The 12,169-nt window shown below is 38.4% G+C and overlaps 1 protein-coding gene across 1 annotated transcript in view; it reads left to right on the top strand.

Annotated features, from left to right (window-relative positions):
- LOC149226193 (Actin-like ATPase superfamily protein) overlaps positions 1 to 12,169 on the top strand; it is a 275,955-nt gene that overhangs the window by 153,498 nt on the left and 110,288 nt on the right. Inside the window, exon 4 of the mRNA XM_089377426.1 lies at positions 11,902 to 12,030. Within this exon, the coding sequence (XP_089233552.1) occupies positions 11,902 to 12,030 (129 nt within the window). The remainder of the gene's footprint in view (positions 1 to 11,901; positions 12,031 to 12,169) is intronic.

Here is a 12,169-nt window from a genome sequence, read left to right as displayed (position 1 = left end):
GCATCATATTGAACTATTTTTATTTTAAGCATTTAGCTTGTTTACTTTCGATCAATTTGTGAAGCACATGCAACACTTATGAGCTAATTTCCATTTTATTTCTCCAATTGAAGTCATTTTTCTAATTTATGTTGAGCACTATCTCATTATTATTATTTTGAAGCATTGCAATCAACATTTCTTTGGGAAAAATTACATGCATCTCATTTAAGCATATTAGTTTAATTTGCATTTCTCAAAATTTACCTCCAAGCATAATCTTGGTTGAATAGAAATATAGGACAAAGATTTTCTTTAATAATTCTTCCATTTAGTACAGAGTAGGGTAAAGGTGTGTGACCTTGCAGTTATGAAGGTGGCATTGTCCCCTTGTAGGAACAAAGTCACACATGGCGTGTAAAGATTAGGGAAGGGTATCGTTAATGATGACAAGTGCGTCCTCAACCCCTCTTCCTTACATTTGCCCCAATCTTTACTCCTTGGTAAGAGTTTGAAGGGTTAATATTTCACTTTAGAATAGACATTTAGTCTAAAACTTACCAAGATAATTGCATCTAATCTTAGTTAAGTGCATATCATTTTAACTCACTTTACTTTTAAAGTGTTTAACTTCCAAATTGATCTTATGTGTTTGAATTATTGTTGAAGTATTTCATTGAACAAGTGGAATGTCTTTCCTTTTTTGCAAGTGAAGCTTTGGTTCATCATATTCCATGTTGCAAGTTATTTAAATTGCTTTTGAATCCAGAACGATAGTATGTTGGCTTAAGGCATCTCTTTGCAATTTATATCTTGCAAGTTAATATTTCTTGATCTAACATTGATTTGTGTTGCGTGATTACTTGTTTTATTTCGTTTGAGTAAGTGTCTATTATTTTGAAACAATTTTTAAGGCATTAGTTTTACATATCTTTTGAATGTGTTGATGATCATTGAAAATATCTTTCATTCCATATTTTGTATTTCTCATCATACTTGTTGAACTTGCTCATAATCTTGAAGTAGTCCAATTGACTTAAAATATCCTAGAAACTCGTATCGTCTAACTTTTCATTAGGGATTTCCCCCCTTAGCTTACTTAGGAGAGAGCTTAAACGAAGAGAGTTGCGAATAGGTGACAGCCCTATCTCTTAGGTTTGCCACCAAGCCACACCTTGTGGGGTTAAGGGCTTTTCTCATACTAACTTAGCTGTGTGTGCTAGGCGGTATCAACACTACCATCTTTTCTCCTTAAATTACATTGCGGTCATTCTCCATTAATGTGCTATTACATGTGTCACCCTCTCAACTGATGTCTAGTCTTGTCTTGTCCAACTGCTTTCATATATGGTTGATCATTCTCTATTAAATCAGCCCAACTGTCTTCCCCTGATATGAATCTATGATTAGTCCTTCCCTTGTCACCTCAGTGGTCATGTCACACCCCCCCAACTGAAAATTGTGTCTGTCCTTGTAAAACTTGTAGGATATAAAGCGACGTTGGTAATGTTAGGGAAAGAAGGGAAGGGAAGGGAGCACTACAGAATGTGAAGGGAAAGGGACAGAGTGAACTATAACCTTGTGGGTCAACCTGAAATCATCCTACAAAAGATGAAACTGGAACAGTTTCGTAGGAGAAATGAGGTGAAATTACCTAATTTACCTAGTGAAGATGGTTGAAGCCAGGTAATGCATCATTGCCTGATTCTGCAGTGAGCTTCAATGTGCCAACAAGTTCCTGGTTTACAGTGGGTTCACCATTCTGCAGTTTTTGGCATTTTCGTGTCACCTAAAATATTTGACATGACTCAGATATTTCATATCATAGCTTGAACCATTCTTCTTACCCTTATGTATCTTTTCTTGCTCCCCTTTATCAGCCTCCCAACAAGGGTTAGGTCTTCTGCTTTCTTTTGCTATGGTGAACTGGACTCCAACCTGATCTCTTCCTGCACATGGTTATCCCAATGCTTCTCATAATTAGATAACCAATGCTTCTCATAATTAGGTATTGTGTCACGAGCACAAACACCTTGGCCAAAGGGATTACAGGATGGAATAAGTCTATTCAAAGCAATGAACACGATCTCCTTATCATTCAATTTTGTCCTTGTGGTAGCTAGTTGACCTCTCAACTCTGTAACTTTGGCTAAAAGTTTGTTTCTCAAGAGCATTTGTCTAGAGAGACATGATCTCTGATATAAAGTAACCAAAGCTCCATATATCTCCTTACTGGTCTTCTCTGCAATGTGAGGGATCAAATGATCCTTCACTGAATCAAGAATAATTATCTTTGGCTTGGCCGCCTTCTTAATGTAAGTGGTCAACTGTGCAGGATCAGTAAATGTAGTGATCTCTTTGATAATATGCTCCCAAATCTTAGCCTCCTTGATAAACATTTCTAGCCTAAATTTCCGAGTATGAAATTACAAGAACTATCCAACCTGTCACACTCTCTAAGATTGAGAATATTCTCCTTGCAAACATGAAGCACACCTTAAAGCAAAATCAAGTAAAAGTGAAATAGAAAAACCCTTCTAGGATTCAAGTGCTTCTCCCACACACAGTAGGGTTCGCACCCAATGAAATTATACTAGTTCAAGGACTATTCACATGTACAATACTACTGAAATATCCAACTGCCTCTCCACCATGAGAGCAATATTAAGTAAATAAGCTCTGATATGATGTAGAATTCTTTGGAATAATTTGAAGCCACGTAGAAATTTTGAGAGTTTGACTCCTGCAAATTAATAATTTTCACCCCAACTTTGAGGTTTCTAGGATCTATTTCCCTTGTACTCTGAATCTGATGTCTTAATTTTAAGTATCACAACATCATATACTTCACCGTTTTTCAACCCAATTCACATGCAGCACAAAGAAAATAAATAACAAGCGTACTTCATTGCAACATTGTTTCAGCACTTAGGCCACACTTCCCAAGCAAATTAAAGATAAAGAAAATAAATAACAAACAAGCGTACTTCATTGCAACATTGTTTCGGCACTTAGGCCACACTTCCCAAGCAAATTAAAGATCTGAAAGTAACTTATTGTATTAGACTTGCCCCTTAAGCTTCTGGATGTTTGTTAAATCACTTAACAAATTCTGCTCAATGTTATGTCAAATCAGCATACATAATCTGTGTAAGAATCTACTCATTGATGAAGATAACTTAAGATGAAATTCAAATTTGCAGGTATACAAAATTTGGACAGCCAGAACATGTCGTATATGTATAACATGGGTATATGTCGTATATTTATATGCCAAAATTAACACTCCCTCTCAGCTAGGGAGGAATTCCAAATGTGTTGATCCCGGTGACCAAATATTGCCATAGGTGCAACTTAAGCGTTGTACATAAAACCATAAAATTTCAGGCTGTCCAGTCCGATCTCATCATGAATACTGTAGCAGGGTCCATATCAAGAGTTGCAACCAACAATTCATGCTGATCTATAATCAACTTTGTCTTATCAAGTTAGTCATAACTGTTCCTGTCTTTCCAAATGTATCAGGTCATCAGAGTCTCAAGGGCATTCAGTCACTGCATCAAATCAAAGTATCTACAAGATCATCTTATCTCAGTATATCTCATAGATGAGAGTCATCATATGGGATATTGTCATCCTGTTTCAATCAAGTTGATCAATAAGGGAAGGTCCTCACTGGACACTCAAACCCCATCTCATCTTCCTCTCAACTAGGGAGGAATTCCATCTACCATGCCAAAGTCCATCATGGCTGCTGCATCATGACATATCTGTTAAGAAATCTAGGGCATGAATAGTTAAAATATTTCTCTGCTTGATAATTGCTTGTGATATACTTTTACTTCTTAGCTTATAGTCTTTTCTTTGTTATGTTATTATTGTGTTCTTTTCATCAAGACAATTACCAATATGCACAATAAAAGACAAGTGACACAGTATGTAGGCTTGTCAGCCAGGGCCAAAACCTCTCACCTCTTGAGAGGAAAACCCGATCAAAATTCTTCTTCTAGATCTTCAATTGATGAGTACCAAGACCATGACAAAGACCCTTGACTCTAGTATCCTCCCAAGAACCTTGTCACTAACCTTGATGCTTTGCCTCTTCCCTTTCTCGCCTTTCTTCTTGATCTCGAACTGCTTTCCTCGGCTCCTTCTAGAGAAACTTGGTCTCTATAATTTACGCTATTTCTTTTCGGCTTTCCCTAGAGATTCTCTGTCTCTAGTCTCCACACTGTTTCTTTTCGGCTTTCCCTAGAGAATCTCGGTCTCTAGATCAAAAACCCTAGTCTCTATATTGCTTCTCTTCGATCTTTTCTTGATGCTTTCGATCCTTCTTCTTTTGTAACCAAAACAAATGCCCCAGAAGAAGCCTTCCTTCGTTGACCCCAGAAGAATCTCTCCTTCACACTACCCAAAAGAATCTCTCCTTCGCACGACCCATACGAATCTCTCCTTTTTGCTGTCCCAGGAAAAACTTCTCTTATCCCTTTTCACACTTCACTTGGTAGCCTCTTCTTCACACTTCTTCAACGAATGCTTGTCAAGTTACTTGCCTCTAAGTGAGGCCGAGTGTGGCTATATATACACTTCTTCTCATGTCCTTTAGGCTGACATGATCTCAAGAGTTAGGCCGACTTCTTCTAGCATGTTCTCCCATTGTTGTAGGCCGACTTGAAGAGGATAGGTGACAAGGTCTTGGAGGATACTTTACATAGACAAGTTTGACTCTATACAAAGTGTAACATGACTTCATTACATGACAATGATTCTATCATTTTATGACTAGATGACAAATAGTTCCTAAAGACTCTCAATGGGGGCCTTGACTCAAAAACAAAATCTCTTGCTCATGAAACCCATGAAGCAAGTCAATATAATAATTTTATTTTTCTTCTTTACATCTCATTACATAAAATCATAATTACATGTCATTATGAAGACCGAACCTAGTTACACTTTTGAACAATATCTCAAGTGAACATATCTCGATCATATGGAAATCATATAGCTTTATCATTGATAAGACCCATCTCATGTCGTCTCATAAAAGGAGAGGAATCCATAACCAATGGTAGGGGGGATCAGTCCTCCGCACCCTACCTATCTCTAGGTCAAGTTTCGTGACCTCCATCTCAACTATATCCATCTCATCTCATTTTGTCTCAACTTGATTCTTTTGATCATCAATTGAACAATGATGTCTAGATCTAAATAAGAAGAATCATCATAGGGGAGCTTTGGCTACCACCCTATCTAGTGACAATACGTGAGATCTATTTACCAAGCAAGGATCACATATATCGTATCATCTAATCAACAGACGAGACACAACTTTCCCTAGAAGGTAATTATCACATCCATCCTATTGTCCAATGACAATGGGCGAGATCCATCTACCAAGCAAGGATCACATCCATCCTGTTGTCTAATCAACAAGCGAGATACAACTTTCCATAGATGGTAGTGATCACGTCCATCCCAATGTTTGCTGATCTTCCCACGTTGACACTCAAGAGTCAAGTGGTAGAACACCTGCGTCCTAATCCCTTGAGCGAGATACCACTTGCCATGCAAGGATCACAACCATCTCATGTCATCTCAACCTATTGGCCAGATGGGGAGGAACCATCCCAACATGCCTAGCTTGTGGGTAGGATGCATACTAGGGTATACTCTATCTAGTCCGGTCATGATAGGGGAGATACCCAATTTGTCATAAATGACAAGGATGACACACACCCTATGGTGACAATAAGCGAGATACCGCTTACGGCAAGGGTAAGGATCACAACCATCCTATTGTCCAGAGATACCTGAACCCCAAGAGCACTCAATGCTCCATTCCCTCCATGGGAGCTCAAACAAGGGGGAAGAGCTATGATTAGCTGGGACCCTTACCTGGGAGGGTCACATTCATCAATCCAAGCTACTCTTTGAAGATAAGGAAATAAGATGGACCATCACTGCTTCTTTTTGCAACATATCAAAGTGCTCATATCCAACACCGACTCAAACAAATTACTGAAGAGATCAATCACATTGCCTTATGCAGTAATTTAGAGCAGCAATCCCTTGTTTTTGTTTCATACAGGACATCAAATCAAATATTAGGTTAGAGCAAATAAATGACATAAAGAAAAGAATACCGTATTCATCCTTTGTCCCTCTCATACAGGGAGGAAACAACCACAAGCCTAAGCTTGTCTCTATATATGTACAGACTCCATCTGGCTTGGGGTGCATGCTTACAACACAAGGATTCATCTGGCTGATTGCTTATTACGGGATCCACCAAAACTAGCAACAATAATCCATCAATGCAATCCAACATGCCCCTATTCTAACAATATACTTCCTCTAACAAGGAAGTCCTCTGCTACACCTCTATATGAGAAGTGGATCCTAAAACTCCTTGGGGTAAACGAGACCTGTCTGCAATGAAATGTTAGCACATCAAATTAATTGGCAAAGACATACCTTCAACAACATCAGATGCTCATCAATCCAAGTCTAGAAGACTTGTTTTATCTGGAATCATGGGTCTCCTATTCATCCACCTCAAATCCTCTGAGGTACCCCACTTTTATAATCATTACACAAATAACAATAGATGCTGGGATCTCATCAAGGGTCTCTCCCTCTGAATGGGAAGCCCCTTCAGTCATCATCAATCAGGTAAACTTCAACCTTATTTATCATGTTACTGTCATGCATCAAAATCATTGTTTCTTCAGGGCATAACCATAACCATATACATTCACACAAGACTGTCATATTTCAGGTCACAGGGTCAAACTATATCTGGTTCTCATCTATATCTATATATATATATATATATATATATATATATATCACTGTCATGACAAGTCATCACCAACGATTTTAATTTGGCTTTATTGTCATATATGTGTATGTCATTAATCATTTATTAGGGGTTACCATATTCATCACAAGCACTGTCAACAATATCAAGTTATCATATATCAAAGTCGATGTTTCTGGCCTTGCTTTATCTTCAGACAAAATTAGGATATTGATCATGGTCATGTGACCGATATTGTCTACTATATTATTGGTATTCAAACATAAGATGCTTGCCAAATATCAAGGAGATTTAGGTCATATTAACTGTTACTATAAAGTGCACTAGTATATCTCTTATATCAAGAATCAAACTCACTCACACATGTATGTGACTGGGATGCATCACTCAAGAGTACTGTATGAATCAAGACATCTCTAAGGGTGATATCTTTATCATACCTCAGGGTTTAACTTGCCATCCCAATATTGCAGCTAAATGGAAACACTGTATCCTATACTATACATACCTTGTAATATTCGAATACCTTAGCAACTTGTAGCACTTGGTTAGCACATGCATTTTTTGTCATTGACAGTTGTAGAACTCACATACTGTAATTTCCAGATTTTATGCTACTTTGTCAACCCACGTATCTGAGGTGACATGCCTAGAATACTATTCACTTTCTCCCAAAATAAACTTGCATTGGGTTCCTTTACCTGCTCTAGCTTCCTCTTTCTACTCCAGCTTTTCTCTTCCTGCACTAATTCTCTTTTCCTGCACCATTTAGCATCCAGATGATCCTCAAGAAGGATTTGCTAATCACATCTTCATCTGGAAGTTAGAAATACTCAAATATTCATGTAGGAAGGACAATAATCTGAATGATAAAACAATAGCAGTGTCATAAAGAAATATTATAAGTTTAAAAGGTACTTATTTTTAACGAGAATTGAAGGAAGTGATCAACTCTCTCTTGATCCAGCCTCTAAGAGATTACTGTCCATCATCCATATGTCAGTGTTGCCTTCAGAAGAAATGCATCATCAGAATCCCTATTATGAGGTACCACAGGGCATCAATCATATATTAGCAAAAGAGGAGATGCCCCAACATGACACCTTCAATATTTTCAATCGTCTTCATTAGTAGCCAGGCTCAAATGTCAATAGCATATCATCTCCTATAGTGAGACTAGCCCATCTAGGGTTACACTGAATTTGTGAGGTGCTGGAATCATGCTAGGGTTTGAACACTGTATAACTCAAGCCTTTATCATATAAAGGGCCTTCTTTCAAACACACTTCAAGGGTTTCTTTCAAACCGTAACCTCATGTCATCCATCAAACACTAACTTTCTTGCTGGAACAGGGTTCCCTAGGGTTTCCTCTAAATCCTAGTAGTTTTTTAGGTCTCCAACATCTCTTTGCTTGATTTAGAAATCCATCAGGGTGTCTTCATGGGGGCGTGATCTCAATGACTTTTCCTTCAGCCCAACTTTGATACCATGTTAATTTTTCTCAGGGCTATATTGTTCTCTGCTTAGATAATTGTGATTCAAAACATTTTCTTTGCATTCACCCCATAACATCATACATCAATCATCAAAGCATCAATAACTACTATGTAGAGAGAACAATGCCATCAACAATGCAATGAAACATAAAGGAACAACAAAAGAAAAACATGAACAATAGAGACACCAGGATTTGGTCGGAGACTAGGGAAAAACCCCATATGGGGGAAATCCCGAAATTCAATTCTTTTTCTTCTATTAGATATTCATCAATTGTTCAACTGAGATACAAAGAACAAATATCATGACCGATAATCCAACACATAGGCCTACCGAGGGCCTATACATGTCATGATCACAACTTCAATTGTGAACAAGTTTCCTTGCCAATACTACCATACAACACTGTCATCAATAATAACAAAGTCACTGTCATCATGGAGCAAGATCACTGGAACAACATCACTGTATCATCATCCTTGTATAAGGTCATGGTAACATCATAGGGTCGGTGCATAGTCACATTGTAGGTCTGTAGCAACATTGAAGATCATATAATAGTAGGGATGCCATATTGCAGATCATGCTAAACCATAGAGTGAATTTATCTCATAGCAGTGATGCCCATGCGATGTCAATAATATAACAAAGATTTTGAGGACATATGCGTTGCCCATTGTAATATTTCCAGAGCATAAACGATATCATAACGTTTTCAATAGTGATGTGAATCCATGGGATCATGTTATTACAGTGATGCCATACCAAGAGTGAGGTCATTACCATTACAGTGAGACACTATACTAGAGATGCAAAGTCATTGGATCATGCCATTATTGCCCATTATACATAGAGCTAGATCATACCATACAGGCCATGCGAGCCATGTCAATCGGGGCATGCAAGCCATACCATACAGGCCATACGAGCCATACCATTCGGGCCATGCGAGCCATACCATATAGGCCATGCTAGCCATACCAATCTGGCCATGTGAGCCATCACAATCGGGCTGTGCGAGCCATGCGAATTGGGCCATGCGAGGCATGCCAATGGGGCCATGCGAGCCATGCCAATCGGGCCATGCGAGCCATGCCAATCGGGCCATGCAAGCCATGCCAATCGAGCCATGCAAGCCATACCATACGGGCCAATTAGTGCCAATACGAGATATTATCCGAAACAAAGACGTAAGAGTACAGACCTACGAGAGTAAGTTCTGTAGCATAAGAGCGAGAGTTTAGTCCTGCAACTTGAGCGAGAGAGTATAGCCTTGTGGCTGATCGAGAGAGTGTAGACTTGTGGCAGAGCGAGAAAGACCTGTAGTATATTTGAGAGTCCTGTAGCTAGAGTGTTGTAGCGAGAATCTTGTAGCCTCAAACATACGAGAGTCCTATAGCACCTAGATCATAATCCTTGCGAAAATACAGAGAGGAGATACATCCAGAATTCTTAGGAAAAACTATCCCATCTGAAGTACATTTTGGAGATCAACTCAATTGGGTATATATAGTTGTTTGAAGGTCCGAAAGGACATGTCTTTTTGCCAAGCTGACTTGAAGTGGATATAAAAATTTGAATTTTAATAAACAATTTTCTTTGCTTGATCAACTAGGAGGGAGGGCTAGGGGATTTCTCCCTAGCTGCCAAAATTAACAGCAACTAAGTGTCTCCACGCCATTTGAGGTTTAATCCCCTCCTCTAGTATGGTTAACATTCCTCCTCCAAAGTAAGCCATCCTCCCACACAAGAAACCTCCATGTACATGCCCCATGAAGAAAGCCAGCAGCCACATAGGTCTCCAATGCTCCAAGGAGAATGCTACCCAAGCATCAAGTCAGGGTTAGCAATCCACAAGCAAGCTAACTTTGTTGTATTTGTCCATCATGGAACAATGAAGGGTAAACAACACACCATGCACCCCACATCACATGAAGCATTCCCAAGCATGACATAATGTGTTTTGAAGTACCCAAGCAAGTTTTTCAGAGATGAACTTTCTAAAATAAAAAATCTCCCAAAACAAGAAATCTTAATCTGAAATTACCCTTTTAAAGCTTTCTCCTTCTCATTAATGTGCCAACTATTGCGCGTCACATGGAGGCATGGGAAACTTGCTGAACTCAAAAATATTTCAAACTTTGTATTGCTATGAGTGTGCACTGATCCCTAAAGTAAACTGCTTTGAAGATCTCATGCAAGAAACCTATTCAATCTTTAACTCTGAGAATGAAAATCTGCAACCTTGTGCTAAAGAACTTACTAACCGTAGATGATGAATCAACCGCTAATGTATCCACAAACCATCGATAGCAAATCAATCATTAATGTACCCATGGATCATCAGTGTTAAACCAATCATTAATGTTTCCATGAATCGTCGATGTTGGATCAATCAAGTTGAAGTTTTGAGAATTTCATTCTGAGTGATAGCGGTTAAGTAAGTGGGGCATGACTATGAGTGTGCACTGATCCCTAAAGTGAACTGCTTTGAAGATCTCATGCAAGGAACCTATTCAATCTTTAACTCTGAGAATGAAAATCTGCAACCATGTGCTAAAGAGCTTAATAACCGTAGATGATGAATCAACCTCTAATGTATCCACAAACCGTTGATACCAAATCAATCATTAATGTATCCATGGATCATCAGTGTTAAACCAATCGTTAATCTTTCCATGAATCGTCGATGTTGGATCAATCAAGATGAAGTTTTGAGAATTTCATTCTGAGTGATAGTGGTTAAGTAGTGGGGCATGACTTGGCATGTCTTGCTTCGACATAGTCAGATACATGTCATGCAATCACTTTTATCTTTCACATTGTGGCAGCATTAAAAGCTGATTTCTGGATTGTTGTTGAGTGGGGCATGTTATGCATACAGAAGACATCAAAATGTGAGGTTATGGAGGCTAGAATGAAGAATTTACATCATGTTAACATTCGCCATCATCACATTCAGTTACTGATTGAGAGCAAGGACCTTGAGCTGCTTCATTGCGCAAGTCAGGGTTGCAGACATCTTTTTCAATGAACTTGGTACAGTTAAGTTTGTGATTTTTTTGCACATGTGCTTACATTCGATATGACGATTAATGTAGGGTGATAGAATTAATGCTGTGATAATGGTCATATCAATGCATTTATTGGATGCTAGTACTAAGTGATAATGTGTATCACAGAACCTAAGGTAATAAAGTCTTCCATCACATTAGTAAAGAGATCAAAAACATCTTACACATTTCTAAAGCATTAATTATGTTTTAATCCTAATAATAGTCAGTTGTATGGTTGATTGTCTCTTCCAAGAGACTTTGTGGGGCATGTCCTTCATTCTTATTATTGAATATTACAATTTACCACTTTCTCTCTGCAAGTTGGTTTATGCTTTTAGTATATAGGTTTACTAGCTTAAGCAGTAGATTATGTATTCATCGACTTTGTTAGTTCGATCAAAGTCAATTTTTGTAAGTGAAGGTGCTCCTCACATTAACGCAATGACTATTTAGAATGTGTGATGTTTCTGTTCTTTTGAACTGTTTCTTTGTACTTATATGCAAACTCTTAGATCTGACAAAATAATTATGGGATTGTTCTGCAGTGGTTATGGGATTGCTGCTCAAGCTTTAACAGCAGTAGTAAAAGCTCATGATGGACGGGGGCCTCCCACAAGTCTCACTTCTGCAATTCTACAGAAGCTCCAAATTCACTCACCAGATGAAGTCATTGGGTATGCTTTAGTGATTGCCTTGAGCTGTTGATGTTCAGGTTTTGCTGCACCAAGGAAAGAATTATCCATCACTTCTTTGTTTATCACTTTCTCAGTAGTACCTTCTAAAAATAATTCTGGCATGGCCCAAAAATTGTTA

The sequence above is a fragment of the Pinus tabuliformis genome, chromosome J (genome assembly GCF_031772625.1).
Source record: "Pinus tabuliformis cultivar Carrire ecotype Pingquan chromosome J, CPIR1, whole genome shotgun sequence".
Taxonomy (NCBI): Eukaryota; Viridiplantae; Streptophyta; class Pinopsida; order Pinales; family Pinaceae; genus Pinus; species Pinus tabuliformis.
The sequence above is the reverse complement of the archived record's forward strand: the minus strand, read 5'-3'. Positions and strand labels throughout refer to the sequence as shown.